The sequence below is a fragment of the Varroa destructor genome, unplaced genomic scaffold (genome assembly GCF_002443255.2).
Source record: "Varroa destructor unplaced genomic scaffold, Vdes_3.0 BEIS01000004.1, whole genome shotgun sequence".
NCBI classification, from domain to species: Eukaryota; Metazoa; Arthropoda; class Arachnida; order Mesostigmata; family Varroidae; genus Varroa; species Varroa destructor.
The window spans coordinates 12,048,421-12,069,017 of record NW_019211457.1 but is presented as its reverse complement, the minus strand read 5'-3'; the positions used below and the strand labels follow the sequence as shown (position 1 = coordinate 12,069,017).

General features: G+C 36.6%; 3 protein-coding genes and 1 long non-coding RNA gene across 11 annotated transcripts in view; 3 read left to right on the top strand and 1 right to left on the bottom strand.

The window, feature by feature from the left end:
• The first annotated feature begins 300 nt into the window (after positions 1-300).
• On the top strand, positions 301-3,660 carry Alr (Evr1_Alr domain-containing protein Alr). Of its 3 annotated transcripts, none has more exons than XM_022802711.2 (6): positions 301-460; positions 912-981; positions 1,231-1,331; positions 2,112-2,270; positions 2,680-2,787; positions 3,471-3,660. In XM_022802711.2, the coding sequence occupies exons 2-6, from the start codon at positions 912-914 to the stop codon at positions 3,609-3,611; spliced, it is 579 nt and encodes a 192-aa protein (XP_022658446.1). In that variant the 5' UTR covers positions 301-460; the 3' UTR covers positions 3,612-3,660. The 3 variants fall into 3 exon arrangements, with proteins under 3 accessions (XP_022658446.1, XP_022658448.1, XP_022658447.1); XM_022802713.2 differs by having other exon boundaries at positions 302-460; positions 2,133-2,270; XM_022802712.2 differs by lacking the exon at positions 301-460 and adding an exon at positions 526-754.
• Positions 3,661-5,376: 1,716 nt separating this feature from the next.
• Pgls (6-phosphogluconolactonase) lies at positions 5,377-11,438 on the top strand. Of its 4 annotated transcripts, none has more exons than XM_022805726.2 (6): positions 5,377-5,876; positions 6,916-7,099; positions 7,897-8,077; positions 8,538-8,745; positions 9,387-9,585; positions 11,160-11,438. In XM_022805726.2, exons 2-5 carry the CDS (start codon positions 6,922-6,924, stop codon positions 9,555-9,557), a joined length of 738 nt encoding a protein of 245 aa, XP_022661461.1. In that variant the 5' UTR covers positions 5,377-5,876; positions 6,916-6,921; the 3' UTR covers positions 9,558-9,585; positions 11,160-11,438. The 4 variants fall into 4 exon arrangements, with proteins under 4 accessions (XP_022661461.1, XP_022661458.1, XP_086843401.1 ...); XM_086987275.1 differs by having other exon boundaries at positions 5,380-5,524; positions 5,800-5,876; positions 6,888-7,099; positions 9,387-11,438; XM_022805727.2 differs by having other exon boundaries at positions 5,382-5,524; positions 5,800-5,876; positions 9,387-11,438.
• LOC111250444 (protein SCAI-like) overlaps positions 11,131-20,597 on the bottom strand; it is a 40,224-nt gene continuing 30,757 nt past the window's right edge. Inside the window, exons 5-12 of the mRNA XM_022805720.2 lie at positions 20,343-20,443; positions 19,490-19,640; positions 19,091-19,201; positions 18,705-18,799; positions 17,144-17,207; positions 16,878-17,012; positions 13,312-13,442; positions 11,131-13,071 (exon numbers count right to left, since the gene is read on the bottom strand). Of these exons, the coding sequence (XP_022661455.1) occupies positions 12,963-13,071; positions 13,312-13,442; positions 16,878-17,012; positions 17,144-17,207; positions 18,705-18,799; positions 19,091-19,201; positions 19,490-19,640; positions 20,343-20,443 (897 nt within the window). The 3' untranslated portion in view covers positions 11,131-12,962. The remainder of the gene's footprint in view (positions 13,072-13,311; positions 13,443-16,877; positions 17,013-17,143; positions 17,208-18,704; positions 18,800-19,090; positions 19,202-19,489; positions 19,641-20,342; positions 20,444-20,597) is intronic.
• The window catches only part of LOC147755852 (uncharacterized), an 8,703-nt gene continuing 2,053 nt past the window's right edge, over positions 13,948-20,597 (top strand). Inside the window, exons 1-3 of one of the 3 annotated variants that reach the window (XR_015326524.1) lie at positions 13,948-14,150; positions 14,385-14,523; positions 14,728-16,002. This is a non-coding gene — a long non-coding RNA (uncharacterized LOC147755852). Of the gene's footprint in view, positions 14,151-14,384; positions 14,524-14,727; positions 16,003-20,597 lie in introns of those variants that run through there. The other 2 variants (XR_015326525.1, XR_015326523.1) reach the window with 2 other exon arrangements.

The following is a 20,597-nucleotide window of genomic DNA, read 5'->3' as shown; positions in this document are numbered from 1 at the left end:
ATGTTTCATAGATTTAGACATGTATAAAACAGAGTAGGTTGTATTGAGACGAGACGCTTTAGAAACGCACCGAATGAGAAACGGAAAAAGAAGTAACCTTTGCGTCCCAATGATAAGTACTTGCTCTCAATATACACATTAAAAATCCGATTCCTAATGCTGAGGGGGTCCTATGACATCGTATTTAAATAGAGATATGGGTTGGCCAGTGCGTACAATTTTACATGTTGATTCAGTATACCAGAAAACCTAGGAAGATGCCCTGAAAATGAGTTGGCATTTCGCGCGATTGGGGATGAATGAATGCATTGATTTCTTGATTGTGTATGGCTGATACAGGAAACTAGCGATTTTTAGCGACTGTATAAGATACGAACGTACCCCAAGTAAACTACTACTATAATAAAATAAACTATCTTACTGGAAATCGCCGGTAATTCTGTGCGAGTAATATATTACGGTGAGTTTATTTGCGTGTATACTTATCAGTAAATAGCAAATCCCATCGTGCGTGGCTGCATGTAAAAACATACATTTGTGTAACACCAGTGCAATCAACGTTATGCTTACTTCTTTATATGTGCTTGCTTTACAACCATGAACCACCTCGCATAGATCCGTCCCATTTTTTGATTTCTTCTCGTTTACTGTATGCATCGTCTGAAGAACCCTTTGTCACTCGTACACAAGTCGTACGTCATTGCAATGGCAATATTGAATGACGCGGTTAAAATTATAACGCGTTCTCTTGTTTGTAAGTTAATTATCATCTCTGCAATGATTTGAATACTATGAACCTAAGTGTATTTGCATTTATACAAAAAGTACTATACGGAGATAAGGTAAAGCATAAAACGAGTTAGTGAATTACAAATGGATACTCTGCACTTCATCCCCATTTATTATTTCAGATGGGTGATTATTACGACTACAGAACCCGCGCTAGAGGTGGACAAAAAGAGCCTTCTTCTGTTACCAATGGTAATTCCAAGGTAGATATATATGTATAAATATATATTAGGCCACTACACCGGCAATGATCGGGCGTCTATTACCTTGAATGTGTATTGTTATATTGCCAATTATTATAAATGCTATTGTTGTTGTTACGGAAGTCAATTACAATCGTTTCTTATTGATAGCCATGATCTGTTCAAACCTGTAGTTTATTTTGAACAGCAATTAACTTTTAACATTAAATTATAAATCTTGTTGCTCTGATTTGACAAGATGAGGCCAAGAATATAGTGATAAAAACAGATGCCCGTATCCTGGAACAATCAGGCGAAATCCCTTGTAGAGCATGCCGCGACTTTCGAAGCTGGATGAAGGCAAGTTTTACGTAGAATCGTATCATTACGTATAAACATGTATAACTAAATGTATTATAATGCAAAGTGGTTGCTGTAATCCCAATAAATTTATCCTCATATATAATAAACGACTGATATTTGCACGATCCGGTTTTGATAATTATCAAAAACCAAAGGTCAACTTTTGAACCTAGCATTAAGGGCACGGAGCAACAACGTCACGTATTCGGAGCTAAAGTGAACCTACTGTTCACCCTGCGGAGCACATATCGTACAAATAAATGAGCTCTGTTACACACTAATTTTTCAATACGATCAATACTTTTCTTCTGCGTTTCGCAAAGAGCACCATAGTTAAGTACGTCTTGGTGGGGTCATTAATAACCTCCCATTTTTTATAAAGTCTTTAAATGAATGCCATATAGTAGCTTACGGTGTATCTCTTTCAGCTTGCACAAATATCGTTATATAAGAAAATTACTAATGATTATATATACTGTTTTTATACATTATCACCCAGTACATCTGTTGGTCCTCAAAATTATTATGTAATAATATTTTACAGGGGGCTGAACCCCATCAGCGTATATAGCCCTGCTGAGGAACTATTATAATGAGTCACGGTAGGGGATAAATTGAATGTTACATAGACATTGATGCGTGAAAAATGTACAACAATTATCAAGTTTGCCAGCTTGAGAGCCCGACATTTGTTCGGCTATTTGTGTGCGCCCCTCATACACCGACTAATAATACCCAGTTTTATCATTCCATTGCACTAATATTCAATGAAATTAGTTATCAATTGCAAATTTCAAGGCTGGAGGCAATCCAAAAAATGGCCCTTTGGATCAACCTGAGAACACCTCGTGCCCTCTTGATCGCTCTGAACTAGGCAGGCATACGTGGTATTTTCTACATACGATGGCGGCGTATTATCCGCAACAACCTTCCAAGGTAACAAGCGTTTATAATACAGAAAATTCTCAAGACATTGTGACATTGAGAAAAAAGGTGCTTTTATCGTTGTGCATGCCGTATATCAAGACCCTGTATATTACAATTGTTCATTTATTAGTGCTATTTTCACCAGATAGCCAGTGGTGTAAGTTAATGGATTTAGCTATGTCTTATAAATATGCCAATGCCTTCGCAAAAAAAAAAAGAAAAAATCTATACAAATGAAAGTTTTGATTAGCTGAAAGAAAAAGCTGAATAGTCAATGTGCGTCCGATCGGAAATGCCTTCATGTTATTAAGGTTAAATAAGTGCTATCATCAGATAAAATGTGCAACATTACCATATTAAAAGTACTAGCCTTATATTCCATTGTATCAAACGTGACTTTGTTATGCTTTCATTCTAGGACGAGCAGGAGCATATACAGGCCTTTTTCAAGGCCTTCGGGCAGTTCTATCCATGCGATCATTGTGCGAATGATTTTCGTCAGGAAATGCAAAAATCACCGCCAAGGGTGAGCTATACAATTGTACGAACTGTGCAGCCGCTAAGTTTACTCGGCGTAAGAGCGCGACACCCACGGTTCTCTGATAATAATAACTAAAAAAACTATTACTATCAGAGTATAATATTTTTTCTGTTTCTCACAGCAGATGTTTTTTGTGCAGCATGTATTTGCCGTTCCTGACTTTTTTTTAAATACGAAATACCTATTATATATTTTGCAGCATAGGGTTAATTACTGTCGTTGTCCTTAGCCTAGAACGATACTTTTTCTTCTACCTCATCTATAGATATTTTATAGAAGTTTCGGAACTTTGTCCGAAAATATGCCATTGTAAATCAAAATTTCCCATACTTATTTCTACAAGTCAACACATATGGGAAATTAGCAAAGCACAAACCGCTAAAGAATTTGTCTAGTAATTACTTGCCGGTATTCCAGATTATCTTCCAAGTTGCTGACTTAAATACCAGTATTTGTTAAATTACAGAAGATAATTAAGTGTAAATTGCAATTTTTTTTTTTAGCTTAAATAAAAAAGAAAGTATTTGAACGTTTACTTTTAAAAATTAAATAAGCATTAAAAATCCTTTCACAGTGCAAATCTAAGTTTACCTAAAAATACAGGTGGGTAGGAACATTCGTATGTTCCGTAGACCTAAAAATAATTAAATATAACTGTTATTTTACAGGTGACCTCACGATGGGAGCTGTCGATGTGGCTCTGCGAGCAACATAACATCGTTAATAAGAAAATAGGGAAGACTGAGTTTGATTGCAGCAGGGTTCTAGAGCGATGGCTGGTTGGACCACCTGATGGAAGTTGTTCATAGAATATTTATCAATAAAGAATATATACCTCTTTTTAACCTTTTAAATGCACCAGTGAACTTATCATTTAATTAACCACGTTTTGCTCTTAGGAGACTACTCAGCAGTAGCCAGTAGTCTATATAGACCAGTACTAAGTATTTTCGAATACACGTAAGATAAATATTTATTTTTGTTTAAACACTAACTTTTATTAATTGTTTAAATACATTTTAAAGGTTAAAAACATTTTAAGTTTAATGAACATATAACTAAACGAGCCATTCAATAGTAGCTTATCAGGGCAAGAATGCGATCTATGTGTTCCATCGACCTTGAGTATCTTCTCTTCCAAAATCCTTTTAGTCAGATATAGCTTCTACAACACCGAGGCAATGAGAAGTGCTACTCTGATAGGAATACTTTACGCAGGGGCCAGGAGGTAGTTTTAAATCAAACGCTTTGCTGAGCGTTGTGGGCTGAGAGTCTAGGGTATTGAACGCCAAGAGTATACTAGAATTAGGTAAAAATGCGTTTATGTATAGCTTTCAAAAATATGTAAATTTCACTTAAGAAATTCTTTAGTTTACATTAAGTAGGCCAAAATCTTTAAACTTGGTTTAAGACTAATCATTATTTGGATCTTGTACTTAAAGTTTGCTTTCCTTAAAATAACACAAGCGTCAGAAATCTGCATACACGGATGGATGGTCAGCCAGATTAATGACTTCTCAAATAAAAGACATAGAATCGCTCAAAAAATCGAAAACGTCACAAGAATGCCTTTGTTTAGTTATGAAGTGGACATACTGTACATTTGTATTAGAAGGTTCCAAATGAGCCAAATGGCAAAAGACAGGACCTTCTTGCAAAACATACGTTCTATGTATTTTTCGAATCGATTTGGTTATTCCTTCGGCATAATTTAATTATACAATATATCAATAAATTTGCTTACTGACATTGTGTACTCCCAATAAAATGTGTCCTACAAAACATGCACAAAGATCTTCCATTAGTATTTATTTTTAGGTTTGTTTGTAGCACAGTCAAGCATATCTGTAATTCCCGGCCTTTCTGTACTATCATGCCTTCAATTTTTCTATAGTATGGTATCGCTTCATTCTTCTTAAATACGGTGTCCTTGCGAACAATGAGCCTTCTTTGAAAACAAATTAATCACGTTCTTTTGTAGAATTACGCAGAGTCGACGCATCAATTTTTTTTATATAAGCACGGTTTTACAGGTTCGCATTCTATACTTCATCGTAAACACTGCTAATTTTAACAACCCGAAAGTGTCACATCTGTGTGTTTGATTCGGCCTCATTGATTTTTTCTATTAATCAGGGACCGTAAACTATATGGAATATCCTAAATTAGTCTTCTTACAGTTTTCAACAAACGATTGAAATGGGAAAGAATTCGTTTCATAAGAATAATTAAATACACGCGGGGCTGGAAACACAATATAATAAGCTAAAAACGCAAAATAAATAGCAAGTCAAATTACACAACGAACACCGGTCTGACAGGGATTCGAGTTACAACGGCAAACATGGCCACTAAACATATAAACAATAACGAGAGGGCCACAGCGGACAATTGTTGCCATGAGCGAAACACTCAATATTAAACCCAGATGTACCAATGTATAAAACTAACTAACGTATTTTTTGGTTTTGTTAAAACCTAAACCATAGTATACTATTATCGGGAACACCGCTAGTATTTTCACAAAATTGCTGGGACTATCGTCGCGCCATATTGGTTAGACATGTCACTAGAACAGGCCATGGCGGCCGTCGCCCGGCAGCAGAAGAGCATGGACCCAACAACACGGGAATATTTACCTCTTCATGAAAAAACATTCATTGGTGATTAACGTACTTCCATCAACAACAACTTTAATCCAACCAGTTCATCGATCCATATTGTACGAATCGAATGTAAAAGACGAATTTTACCTGCTGATAACAATTGATCGCTTATGTCTTACACTTATGTCTTAACTAATCGGGATATCTGTTATACTTAACAGATATTTATAAATTTAAGTATCAGATATAAGTTGTGGTGTTCAATACTTTCGCATACAGCGAACGACGGCGATCGGTAGATCATTCTCAGGAAACCGGGTAGCTATAGTAAATGAGGTAACGATTGTTATAGATAATCTCCAACTGTTAAATAAATTTGTGTCCGGAAAAGTTAGCGAGGTGCAGTGCTCGGAGTTGCTAATTAAAATCCTGTTGACTGAACGAAAAAGAAGGATCACCATAAAATAGGTGAGTTACACAAATATAATGTATTTTAGGAACAGTTAAAGGTTGGTAACCAAAGATGTCATAAGCATTTAACATATGCGTCCGCTATTTGTATCAAACGGATTCATGTGTAAACTAATTCACATCAAAAGTAGGGCATGACAGAGTATTATAAAATCTATTTATATTGATATGAAGTTGCTTGGACATTTAACTATAAAACTCGAGTTCAGTATGGTCTATGTAGATCAACATTGTTCTTTTGATGTTTTGAGTAACTAATGTTCACCTCAAAAGTAATGTAATAAAAACATCCACTCTGTTTTTTAATTTCACATATTGTATCTTGACTTGCTGTCAATTCTCATAGCCATCATCTCATGAAAAAGTGTTTTTCATTAACTTGTTAGTTAGCACAAGTTTCAGCTTGCAGCGTTACAGATCAGCAAATTAGGACAGATCTTAATGCCTATTAGGGGCGTATTTTAGAAAGATCGTGTGCTTTGATCGAATACATCTTCTGCTTTAACCGAAACAGCAATCCACTGGCGCTGACTTATATGTATGAAGAGAATTATGCATTATGCATTATGAAGTGCATTATGTTTGTAAAACATCTTACGAATTTTGTACTGGCTTTGTAAAAATTATAAAATTAAATGTCCCTTAATTTTTAAATAATAAACAATAAATTAGTATTTCTTCTAGTTATAAGAGCTCAAGTTTATTAATGTTAGCCTTAGTTAAGCTAACTTGACGAAGTTCTCACCACTTGGAAATGCATTTGGAGCTTTAGGTAACTTCACAGTAATATTTTTCTAAGAATTGATATTAAGAAAATGGTATTCGCGATATTGTACGAAGTCTAGCTAGAGCATTTTCAGTGGAATATTTCAAGTAAACATAGCACTACTTTGATCAATCATTTTACCTAATCAGCAGTATGACGTGAAACTAAATTGGCCCTTACGTTTCCACAAAGTCATACACGTGCTTGTTATTGTATTGAAGACAATGACATATTGATTACAGACGCATTCGCATCTGATAACTTTAACAGTTCGCCATGTCTCGCGTATACGTTGCGGACGACAAAAAAGGTGTAACGGACAAAGTAACGTCACTTTTCGAGGAAGCATTAACTAAGCCACGCACAGGGGCTGAAGGGTTTTTCACTGTGGGGCTATCCGGTGGGAGTGCTGTTGCCATCACCATACATGTCCTCAAGCAGTTACGAATTGACGGTGAGTTTTAATGTAAGCAGATCGCGTTGGGTAAAAGTACCCACATCAGAGGACCACATTTTATAAGCGCCGTTTGATGTGGGAAGGGCTCTCATTTATTAGCCTAACTATGTATGTTTCATTTGGGATTGACGGTTGTTGGCCATTTCAAAGCTAATATAATAATAATAATATATAATAATAAATAATAAATGTAGTCATGAAAGATTTAATTTTAATTCAATTCTGGCTTTAGAATTTTTTTTTAACTAGTTTTCCTTCACCATTAGGAGTATTAGTCGAGCTTTTTCAGTCAATATACCTTACTATGCCTCCGCTCGCTAGTTTTATTGAAGGCCTAAGAATATCTATCATGCCAAAGCAGTCTGTCATAAAAAAAATTACTGAAGCTAACTAAAAACAAACTGTTGGTACACAAATTCAGAGTAACAAGACAAGCACATATGCAGACAGCAGGAAAACAAGTTTAGACATGTTTCTATCAAGTTTCGTAGCTATTTCGGCTTAATTTTTGTACTAGCTCCCCACAGACAGCTATTCTTGGCCGATTTAAGATCTGTTACTTTTAACAAATAGAGGTAATGGAAATATAACAATAAATAATGAACCTACCTGTAGTACGACTGCATTTCGTTGAATATAACATGTGGCTTTTATAATTTTAATATACTTATACAATACGAGCATGATATTTCTTAATACCGCCAATCAGTATAGCAAAAGTGAACGTTTTAGTAGAATCCGAAATAAGCTAATTCATTTATCTGATACAATAGCTTTTATTATTCTGTTTCCAGATTTTCAAAAATGGCGCTTCTTTTTTTGCGACGAGCGCGTGGTCCCTTTCGATCACCCAGAGTCGACGTTCGGAGCTTTTCGATCGCTAATTACTTCTGTCCCTGGCTTGTCCGAGGCTTTCTTTGTTCCTATAAACCCTGTTCTACCTCTAGAAGACTGTGAACGGGACTACACGTTAAGGTTGTGTTCTGTTTACATTATATGCTTTGCTTAGTCATGAATAAGAATGATCGACTAGCAAGGCCTATGATTTGTCAAGATCCCTAGCTGTAAATCATTTTCAAACGAGATTGTGTGCTTTGGATTTACTTAGTTGTGTTCCGTACTTCCGATTTTCTAAGGCAGAGGGGCGTTAGTGTTGGCTTCTAATAGAATGTTCGGAATGTATCGAGTGTTAATCTAGCTTGGAGTGAACTTAAGGCATTGTAAATTCTCTGGACGGGACATATAAAATTTTTTTAACGTGAGTCGGGCTGAACAGGTGAAGCTAGTGTTTGCAACACAATAGTTACATGCAATTGCATAGAGTAAAAATAATTATGAAAGTAAGTAGTTCTTAGAAGAGAAAAGTTTGCTGGCATCGAATTAAACACCCTCGAATTTATGCTTAAAATATATGTTGGTATTCATTGTTTGTCAGATTGAAGCAGTTCTTCCCTGGTAGGAAATTGCCTGACTTGGACGTTTGCGTATTGGGTATGGGCCCAGATGGTCACACCTGCTCACTCTTTCCCCACCATGATCTTTTAGCAGAATCAAAACGGTGGGTGGCTGCTATCGCGGACTCGCCTAAACCACCATTGCAGAGAGTCACCTTTACGTTGCCGGTTCTCAATGCAGCCAAAAATGTTAGTATTAAGTCTACGTAGACCTACAAACGGCATTGCGCTTTCAAAATATATTATAGGTAGGAGACATATTATTATATTAGACGAATATTATTATTCGCCTATATATGCCAAGCTTCGTAGTTTCGAGACACGGATTTGTTGAGAAATGGGTTCCCTACACATCCTGCCATTGTGGCATGGGTGTCTTCTATTGTATCCAACAGACTATCTATGACACCGTCTATGTATTCTAGATGTTTTATGAGTTCCTGGAAGAATATTAAAAGGGCCATTTTCTAGGTCTTGGTGGTATTTAGACCGACATTCGTCTCAATGAGTCTAAAACAATAAAAAAGAAAATTGTTTTACAAATATAACTATGAGGTAATATTATACTTATTATTTTGTAAATATTCGCTTTTGTATTGCTATTACGGTCTCTAAATGAAATACGTCATGTTTATACAGCATTTATTTGGTTTCTTTTTTTTTTGGGTAATTTTTACGGTTTAAAGACAGTCTGCATTTGTTGAACCTTTATTCCGACTTTTATTGTGCATAACCACTGTCTGTTTATTCATCTGTTTTATGATTAGCACAGCTGAAACGATCAAAGTTACTACAGCTTTCTAATTTTGTGTGATTTTGAGCACATGCAGGTAATTTTCATTGTAACCGGTGAGTCAAAGGCAGCGGCTCTCCGCGCCATCCTTTCGGGTCTACCTGATAATCCCGCGCTTCCGGCTTCGTTAGTCCATCCCAATCCCGGCGTCCTGCATTGGGTCTGCGACAAACCTGCGGCTGCTGCTTACATGAAAGAACTTCTCTAGACAACGATTAGAGGCACTGCTTTTCTAGGTGATGTGACTGGCCTCAATTTTGGAAGCATTTTTTCAATTATCTTCAATCTCTAAGATATAGATGATCCTAAAACGTGTTTTGTGGTAAATCCACAACCGCTCTAACAGGTGTATGTTGCTTGTAAGAAATACAGTGTCGTTTAGAAATAGCGACTTGAAGCAGGCTAACTATTAAAAAATTAAGAACTCAAAATGTGATAATATTCTTAACTGATAATCAATCAAATTTCCATGCGATATTCGAACGACGTCTCTTGTTTTCCTAATGCTAAAAAATGCTTAGCAGTAGAATATTGGTTTTTTAGGACTTGAAATGAAGTCTAAAAGGTAGATATGGTGAGGCGTCGCAGTTCATTGCAAGATAGTCAAATAACAGCCAGATACTGGGAGATGAATCTACCTTCTTACGATAAACAAATGATTAAATACGTTTTCTTACGATATATTTATATGCATATATGTTGGTCCGTTTTAATCACAATTAGTCGTGTCATTTTGACACTTGGTCTTTTTTTTTTTACCAAAACGGGATCGCAAATTACGTGTAATGACAGCGATGGTCTTTGGTATAACAGTGGTTGGCTATATATATTGTGAGAGATCCACTTCCAGCTATAAAACCTAGCAGTTTCTGGAAGAACGTATTGGGCTAATATGAGTTTGGCAACCAATGTAAAGTTACCTCCCTGGAAAAAACAGTACGTCATTATAACACAAAAAGATTAAGCAAGTATTTAGGAAATAGTTTCTGGATGCTTTTTATTTTTAGAAAACGAAGACGTCGATTGTGACGTTAGGTACGTCGTGCTGGCATCGTAGCCTGTTAAGGAGAGTGTAGTCAGTACCAGGAAGCCTAAGGAATCATGTTGACTTGGCTGTGCGGGGATACTATAAATGTAGCCCTAAATTTTTTTATCAGCTCGCTTTTTCTGCGTTCTGAGCCTTACGATTAAATTCTTATACAAAAGTGAGTCGCATACAATATATTCTATATTAATTTCTTCAAAATTATAGTAATTTAATTTTAATAACACGATCTTTGGCTTCTAGAAATATAATATAATAGCGGAAAAATTGTTGCCTTCACGTGAATTATTCTTAAACGTTTCCGAGTTGTAACTGAATTTATCAATTATGTGGTACCTACTCCATTGTGTATATGAATGCATAAGATAGAGTCAAATATTTCCGAGAGAACAATTGTCTCACAAGACTACAATGATTTCTGCTAAACGTGCAAGCAATTAGTGGCTAAATTATGGTGACGACAGCATTGTGACATGCACCTTATTTTCTCTATTTGCCGTATCAAAGCTTCGGTATATTTGTAGAAGCACACAAAACAGGTAAAATAGAGATTTACAATTGTGCAGGTAGTTGTTGCTCTTGGCCTGTTTTGTAGTCGATAAACAACGTTGATTAAGTTTCTACTAAACTTCACTATAAGCACACCTCATAATTTCAAATTTGTTCCTCTCCTAAGTATCAAAGGGCCGGGAGACAATTTATTTGTATTTAGCTCAAGTTAAGCTATTCATTTATTGCTATATATAATTTTCTTATGTTTTTTAGTGAACCACTGCTGTGTTGGCTGATACGAGATAATTAGTAACGATAATATGGACTGCTCATCTTACTATAAAGTGGCGAGAGGTATATTTTTTTAGAATGCTTCAAGTGGCCTTACGGGTTAAAGCGATATCCGAACACAATCCGCTTCCTCGTACACGAGATGTGATAATAAAAACAAAATACAACAACTTTTACTGATAATGATAAGAACATGTAAGCACATGACACGAAGATGATAACCATGATGGATAATAAACTATATATATATATTTTCACGTTGGCGGATCGTTTTCAATTCAAGATGTGATCACGAGAAAATACATTACATTCCTGTGTCAGGCAATGGTCACTACAATGTGTTATCCAAATAACTCCAGTGACCGCGTCCCTGTCCGTCCTGCGCAGTCAATCGTATAAATTGAACCATATTTATAGAAAAAAATAGTTCAATATATGTGTATTTAAATATGCAATAACAAACATTAGTATTGAATGTAAAATAGCACTCAGTTGTAATGAAATACATTTGTTTTTAAATATTGGTAGGTAGTAAGATTTGACATTGTAGTAGAACTCATATAAATTTGATACGTGTAACAACTTCTACGCAGCCATGTATGAGTAATGTTTAATCATCTGGATTAAGTTATTTTCTTATCTCTAGAAGTCGCGCGCGAGTAAAATTGTCTCAAAGTATATTTTTTGATAGAAATTCTAGTGCTACGATCCTTTGTATGATCCATGTACTTTGGAATTTGCCATATAACGCATAGTATATATATATATGTATAGCTATTTATTGTATACCGCATATGTCTGATTAATGTATGCCCGACATAACTATGCTGGTCCAAGTCACTGTAGTTATTGAACTTTAGAAGAACTCTAGAAAAGATCATCGGTGGAATTATGAAAAATGTTCTGGTTTGGTAATGTCTAAACCTATTACTCAATTATTAGGAACTCAGTATTAAAAAATTGATATTAAAAAGTCAGATACAGGCTGTATACACTCTTTTCTAATATAAAAAATCTATTAATTTGCTCTTGAATTTCACGATGACATTATGACAGAATATAACAATCGTATATGGGGTACTTTAGAGAAATTGTTTCAGAATTAACTATTTTCGATGCGATTGTATGAACCGCAGCCGCTGGACGAAATAGTCGATGACTATCCGTCATGAGCACGTCATCTGACATGTAAAAAGATATTTTACGAATAAACGCTTTATAACTCTTTTTCTAGCATAACGCATACGAGGTGACTCTATTGAGGCCATCTGAACCAACCTAAGCCAACTTGTTTCGACCGAACTCTTGGCCGTTTTAAAAAACAAAAATTTTTCCATATTATAATTTTATTTAAGATATCAAAAATTTTTGCTGATGTTCGGAGAGTTATGCAACATAGATATTTTCGTAGAAAAATTGTTTATCGTTTGCGCCAGCAAAAATGTATAAATAAATTTTAAAAATTAATGCAAGTCCGAATAGAAATAACTAGGGTATTTAGAATTAGTAACTAAATTGAAGATCGCTAACTTGTAGATAAAAAAAAAACAGCTGTTTAAAAAAGAAGATCAACTACCAGCTTTGTAATTTTAAATTTGGCCTGACAATTTGGCACTGTTTCTTAGTATTTTACAGTACATGCCCATAAAGGCTCATCATCGGCTTCTAGATTGGCTGCTGTATATTAGAATAGCGTTGTTTTTACAGAATTATTCTTAAACATAGTCTTGATACTATACTCATCGTTCAAGTACTACTAATTAAATAATTGCTTGCGCGGTACGGTTATTCATGGTTGAGAATTAGTTGATTTAGGTTCATCGTGACTATCTTGTCCTTAACGTCTGCAACCAAAGAGCGCATTAGATCTGTATCTGTTGCTGTCGTGAAGTGGCTGAAATATCCCAAAATCATAAAGCTCATATTTAGAGAATTGTTACAGTTGAATTTTGAAGAAGGAATTAACTTTTGCCCCAATGTACTGTACCATATAATCAAGCCTAAGGTGCCCCTAAAACGTGCGCGAGATAATAATTTCACGAATTCATTCAGATATAAATTCAAAAAGGTAACTTTGACTATTTCCTATGGAACGACAAAATGCCAAGAAGGCATTCGGTTTAGTAAAACTTACCAGTAAAAAGCCTGTTTGCGAGCCCTCTGTCTAAACATATCGAGGATGAATCTCTGAACATCTTCTACATCTAACGGGTTTCCCTCGAACATTGGAAAATAACTTCTAATGTTTCTCTGTTGAATGACAACCTAATTTTGATACAAGAAGAACACAATGTGACGTATCGATTAACAAAATACGTTTCTTTTAAAATCTAAGTCTTACACATATAATCATAAAGACATTTCTGTGAAAATGAGATTTTCGACCTGGTGCGCTGTACTAGTAGAACATGTAAGGATGGGATTAGAAGATCATCGATGAGAGAACTCATTATTTTATGTTATCATTTACCGTTCTTTTACCTGACAGAGCTAAAGAAGTCGCTGCCGTAGCTACGAAAGTCTCCATTGTAGAAGCTCAACTAATTCGAGACATAATTAGTGACCATTTTCGCCTCGTGCGTATAGCTATGGAACCCGCGGTTCGATAGGAAAAGTTTCACAATCCACTCCATAAAGATGCAGGCTTATTTTTTAAATGATAAAGTCGATCAAGACTGGAGTGAGTTCTTACCAACTCAAGCTACTGCATGGCTTCCTTGGGAACATCATAGCGACAGAAAGAAATTGCCTTACTTTCTCAAAAAAAAAAATGGGCAGAAATAGTAAATAATGGTACTATCTGCGAATAAATGTTTTGCCAATCTCTTCATGCATCATTGTGAACTTCTTTTCAGAAATGTTTACGATAGAGGTAACAGTAAGCAGTGCACGTCATGCAGTATAAAGGAGAAAATATGCTGCTGAAAACTCTCGCATTGCTTTACTCACTATATGAGAGGAATTATCTACGCGGTACGTATTTGAGAGGTTGACATAGGGCAGACGATGGGTTTTTAGATAAATTAAAAGAAAACTGGGACAGTGAAACGCATGAAGATGAATCAGCTAGCTTGAAATTGAACAACGTTAGTATAACGTAATTATTTTTCATCAAATGAGAGATTTAATCAGAATGCAGAAGATGAGGATTAGAAGGCTTGAATTACATTACGAATTTCCTGCTTATTTAACAAATGTGCCTTTAAGGGACTGTGACACACAGATCCAGAGATAGTCCACAGCGAATAATTTAAAGGCTGCAAAAAACATGAATCATCAAAGCACCTCACTAAACACATCACTGAAGATCTGCGTGAATATTTCCATCTGAAAAACAGGTACTGAGGTAATGTAGCAAAATACAGGTAAAGTCATTATAGTTTAAATTACGCGCCAACCCTTTTACCATGCTGTGTTGCTTGTTACTTGTTGCTTTTTAATCAGGACAAACAGATGCTGTATAGAAAATAAAGGAAAACGAGAAAAAAAATGCTAAAAATGCTTGGTGAATTTGCGAAAGCACCGTTAGTAATTAATTCATTAATTTCAGTTATCCAACGGGTCTGGAGTAAGCTAAACGCAGCCACCAAAAATGCAGGCGCTAGAATGGCCGGGAAATCAGACGTCTCGTTATAGTCGCCGGTAACCGTTGTTTGCAGACAGCCGGTAGCAAAGCTAGCATTTTTTTCATACGAGTGCACTGCAGAAATCATTAACGTGTTTCCGACACTACTTAAGGCCAGGACTAAAAGACGCGTTCGGCGAAGCTGGCGAAGTGATACGAGGGTATGTTGGTCTATATGGTTGGATATTAGTTTAGAGATACAGGTCTACTACAACGATTAGGAAAGCAAGTGATATTCGGCGGTTGAAACAATAAAGTCGTGAAAAGACCATTCACAGAAGATCGAGCTTTTGAGTATGAGATTTGCGAGTCCATAAACGATCAGTGAGTAAAACCGGTGCACTCTGTAACGTCCTAGATCACGCGGAGCGTAGTGTGCGTACGATGAAGTCTTTCTTCAAAAAAAATAAAATTGGATTGTTAGCGAAGAGATCAAGAGAAGTTTTATTGCATTACACGTTTACAATTGAAACGACGACCGGTCATCATCTGAACGAATGCTCGAACGATGCTTACGGGCGTAGCAAGATAAATCAAAGAATCGGAAGATGCATCGTCATTTAAGCTCCGTGATGAGATCTGGCTATATGACTCTAGGAACAAGCTGATTTCCAGCAACTATTATGGGGGAAGAAGGATGTAGAAAGGATGTAAAGGTGAAGACAGCTGCAATGTCAGGCCGAATACGAAAAAGATTGATGAAAAAGATTGAGGCGTAAGCCGGTTGCTGCATGTCCGGAAGAGAAGTAGACGAATTGTCGTCAGTCACGTCTTTGTCGTCCAAATTTCGGCGCCCGCCGCAATTGATGCACAACATTGTTCTCTAATAGTCTTTGCTATATATGTATGTATACACATGTGTATATATACAGATACATACATATATGTATATATATACATATATATAAAAGGTTGTCTTATGTGTCTTGTGTCGAATAAATAGCAGCGATTATGGTTTGGGATAGAGCACCGGCCTTCTTGTGGCAAACGCCGGTTGACATAAACAGCGCAGAACTCAGCGCTCTCTTAAGCGCTGTCGCTTCTATGAATCTATAGCGTACATATCGCATGTTTGGTTTATCTTGATGTTGCATGTTCATGAAATACATCTACAGACATTTGGATGACCTCTTTTTTTGCGTATGGCGGGAACATATACGTGTCGCTTTTATTGCAAGCCTAATATGCCGACGAGACCAATGAACAGTTTTTTTTTTGTTAAGATTGCCCATTGGGATTTGTTTGGATAAGCCGATTGACAATAAATAGCTTCCTAAAACAATGTCTAATGCTTTCATTGAAGGTCCGAGGTCATCAAGAGTAGATTCTGTAAGATATTTAGGAGTTTCCGGAACTTTTTGACCTGATTTCTATTGTGCATCTTCCTTTTCTCTCACAGAAGTCCTATACTAGCTCTTCGTAGATCGCCGTAAATTGACGCTGGCTATAAAATCGACTGTTGGCACTGTGCAACCAACGAAGTTTGTGCTCCATTACGAACCTGTCTAGAAGACGAGAAGATATGAAGGCTTAGCTGCTTTCATTCTGTGCATAGGCGCTTCTTGCCTCCTTAAAGGGCTATCTTGACCGCAAAGATTTGTAAGGGTGGTACATATATTTGTGTTCGAAAAGTATTATCCCTTTAAAAAAAAGGTTTTAAAAAACCCCTTTAAAAGGGGTTTGCAACGTTTTTCTACAAGAAATGCGAGAAAAACTTTTTCATGTGAGCTGGTCTCCTTTGAAATGTATTAAACTATACCTAAATGTATTCGTTTGCCACTAATTCAATAGTGTATGTCTTTTTGGCACTACTATAGTTACAACTATCAAGCGGACAGGAGGCGAAAAGAGGGCACCGGGTCGGGGCGCTGTATTATGATCACTACCATGATTGCTATGGCATTCAGTTCTGTGGGATGCCTGGCATAAAATTAGATTTTAAAATCATAATATTCATAATTGCATAAATTAATATTGTAAACAAATGATGATTGTTACATTTAGTGTCGGTATAAAATTGAAACTGTTGCTTTTCCCTCATACTACTGCCATCGACCTTTTCAATCGACTATTACCTTTTCAATAAGTAGATCCAGTTTATTTAGGAAGAGAATGACGCAACTACTTTGAAAAGCCTGTTCATTGATGATCCAAGCGAACGTCCTCAAAGACTCCTCTAATCGGTTGACTGATGAATTTTCCGCTAATACCTATATGATAACATAACGTTTGATTAAATAGTACAATTGTCAGCTTGGCGACACAGCGAAGCCGTAATAAAGTCAAGTCAACTTAAAATAAATTCAGGTGCTTTCGGCTGTTAGTATAGCAGACAGCTTACCTGGTCAAACTCAGAGCAAGGAGCTAGAAATAGAACAGCATGAACTCCATGGAACACTGTTCGCCTGCAATGTTTACCACACATCGATAGTACAGATTTTATATAGACAAATTCGGTTGTTGTCTAAAGTTATCAAAAAATTTTAGATAAATAGTAGGTCGTTTTGAAAAATAGATCAAGATACTATCAAGACCCTGGGGCATCATGGGTATTGCCGTATTGAAAGCGAGTTAATCCGCTTGTTATGTAAAATACATTCATGCTTTGTATTATAGCAAGTACGAATGGTACGTTCTACCGAAAGTATTAAAGTTGTTTTGATCTATCATCTAGAATCTATGTGCGAAATCGAATGTACACTTCAGTGCCCTTATTACGCACACGATACATTGTATTCTGTAGCAGCCATGCTTTCCAAGGTTTGACGGATTCTCGCTTAATAATATTAAGCTAAATCATATAGCTTTCTCTAAAACGCAGGAGTCTCGTTGTAAAACAAGATCTTTCACACCCGATCGGTTTGTCAGTTTTCAAAGTAGCCCTCGTAGGCTATACAATGTGTATAACACCTTGTTCCCATTTCGTAATACAACTATAAAATAATGTATCGTCATCTCATGTTGAGCCCATGGCTTTTCCTAAATACAGCGTCCAGTATCTTTTCGATAGGTTATCAGGTTCAAAGAATCATTGAGATTGATAAATATAAGATTTTCGACATAGTTGATTTATAAGGTCCATTTAGCTTTATTAGCATCTTGCTCGCAGTATAAGGGATAATGGGGTAAGTGTAAGGGGCTTCTTATGCTGTCCCATATTAGAATAATATAAATGATCCGTGTGCGTATATTTTACCTTCTGTGGCGAATAATACCGATTATGAAAATATCGATAATAATTGGTTAAGCTGGCATATATAGCCATTAGCATTGGTGTTAACAGGCACAATATTATGGAACCTGAAGGCTAAGGGGAAAGGCGGTTTAGGTTGATCCGCAGGCTGATCCAAGTGAAGCAATTGTTCGTAGATAGTAGAGTGAATGGTGTATTATTAAGGTGTATATTAAAGTGAGGGGTATTATCCCAGATGTCAAACAGTTGATCGTGAGAAAACGAGGTGAGCTCAATATCTTCTTAATTCGATTCCTTATGGGTCACAACCTGTTCTAAACTACCTAAAACATTCTACCGCGTAGGATGGGTCCCGTCGGCGGTATCCTGCGCCCTATGTCCTTAGAGCAGTGAATAGAACCTTTTACATACGCTAGTTCACTGTGCTGAAGCATATAGGAAACACCCACATGAGTCCAGGATTCATCAGAACCTTCACCTATGGACTGAGGAGCTTTGCAAGACACCTGGACATATTTAAAGGATGCTGAAATGAGACTGAAATGAAGAGCTTGGCCCTAACTTGGCACTAAATAAGACTGGCCAAGCAAACCGACGGGAAACCTAGAAGGCACAAGCCCCTTTCGAAATAGAAGGCGTCGCAGCATAATATGTTTGCTAAATTATTCTTCCGACCTGTCTATTAACTCAGTTAATATAGGATACAGACCAGAGATGTCTCCCACTACGCTGGCCGCCGACATCGATAAAGCGGAACGGAACAGTGCCTCGACCCATAGAGCATGGAATATCTACTAGCATTTCCTGAAAAAAGTAGAGAAGGCCAACATCAACTAATTAAGTAAGCAATATGCGTTCGTCAACTTGGCTCGTCGCTTGAAATAGGGCTCCTTTTTTATGGATTGCCAGCTTTTTCATATGACCCGACCCAAGAAAAATATCGATAACATCTCTGAGGGTAATGTTGACATGATATGACTTACTGGTAGCACGTGGAGTGCGAGATTGTAAAAGCAAACTTGAGACGTGTGTTCAAAGATTGCGAACAGATGAGCCTAAGCTAAGTATAGTTTATACGAAGTCCAACTAACAAACCTTAATGCCGATTGTGGCTCGTCGAGCGAAGAGGATATCCTGCTGTGATGGCACATAGCTAGCTTGTTTAATCCTCGCGATCTCGCTAAAGAAGTACGAACAGCTATCCGACTACAAGAAAGCAAATATGACTTCAATACATTTATGTAGAAAGGCATGGTATCTAAATGGCGACGAGTACGCCGAAAAGGTCGTAATTCAAATTATAGCTTCTTGCATGTACAAAGTAATAAAATAATAAAGGTTTACATGAATTTTGCATTGGCTACCATGCTTTATACATATACCAAAGTAGCCGTGATGTCTCATAATATGAATATGTATTTTTCATAGATTCTGAATATAATAAAAAATAATTGCTTATATAACATGGCCACTGAATATATGGTTACTGCTGACCAGTTTGAAGTTATAGCGAATGTCGTATGTGTCGCGCAGCGCCTGGTCTCGCCATAATTCCTGAATGTCAAGAGCGTGTTTAATGAAGTCGATGAAACTGACGCGCTGGTCGTCTCGAGTCGATAGTTCAAACCGCTCCCGAAAAGACTGCCTATTTATATAAAGTAGTTAATTAGTTATGAGATGGATGGAAAGCTTTATAATTAGAAACTTATCATTGGAACACAAGTGGCTGTGTTTGGAACAATAGGTTATGTGACCTAATTACCGTATGCGCTGATTACTGTTGGAGGAAGCATTTGGATAAATATATTAGCATTTCAAAAAAAATAGCAAATATTATAATTCCAAGATTTTTTTAGTAAGTAAGGTATCCGATCGCTCTAAGTTCCTTTATATAAATTCTGTAAGCGACATTTTTAATAATAATAATGCTTATGCTTTGCCAGTGTCGAACGTTTTTAGCTGGCTCTAGTTACATAGAACAGGAGTTGAGAGAACACACAAACTGTTAGCTCATTTCTTGAAATACAACAACGCTTTTTGATTATGCTACATATATATTCTATGTGGTTCCCTTCTACCTAAAACATCGGCGTTCCTAGTCTTCTCAATATGTTGAGATTAATCTTCGAGAAACTGAAGATGCTGCCGCTCGTAGTGATAAAAAAATTATCGCGGATAATCAATTCGCTTCAGTCTAATTAATCAACTTGACCAAAACGACATCCAGGCAATTGTTAAAAAAATGCTTTCTTTGTCGAACTTCAACTACAAGCGGGGTTCTAAGCGGGGGTAGTCTGAGGGGAGTACCGAAATGACAACTAGTTATGCAGATAGCTATTCATCGTACCAGTGGAATGGACTGTCTTTCAGCTGAAAGGAAATCCCACGTCTTTCACGCTCCATACACAACGTGAACATTGAAACGCACACGTTCTGAAAAATCATCTCCTGTAAATCAGAGTGCATAATACGTTAATAACATCAATCGGACAGAGTTTAAAACGATATTACCAATATGCAATATATCTTCCTACGTATGCTAATGCATAGAATAGAAGAAAGGTAATTGCATTCAAGCCATCGTCCTGCTGGCGTGAAGCAG

Coding starts and splice junctions, on each gene's coding strand:
- Alr (XM_022802711.2), top strand. CDS start 912: ATGGGTGATTATTACGACTACAGAACCCGCGCTAGAGGTGGACAAAAA. Junction 982..1,230: donor GCCTTCTTCTGTTACCAATG/GTAATTCCAAGG, acceptor TGATTTGACAAG/ATGAGGCCAAGAATATAGTG. Junction 2,788..3,470: donor TGCAAAAATCACCGCCAAGG/GTGAGCTATACA, acceptor GTTATTTTACAG/GTGACCTCACGATGGGAGCT.
- Pgls (XM_022805726.2), top strand. CDS start 6,922: ATGTCTCGCGTATACGTTGCGGACGACAAAAAAGGTGTAACGGACAAA. Junction 7,100..7,896: donor CAAGCAGTTACGAATTGACG/GTGAGTTTTAAT, acceptor TTCTGTTTCCAG/ATTTTCAAAAATGGCGCTTC. Junction 8,746..9,386: donor TTCTCAATGCAGCCAAAAAT/GTTAGTATTAAG, acceptor GAGCACATGCAG/GTAATTTTCATTGTAACCGG.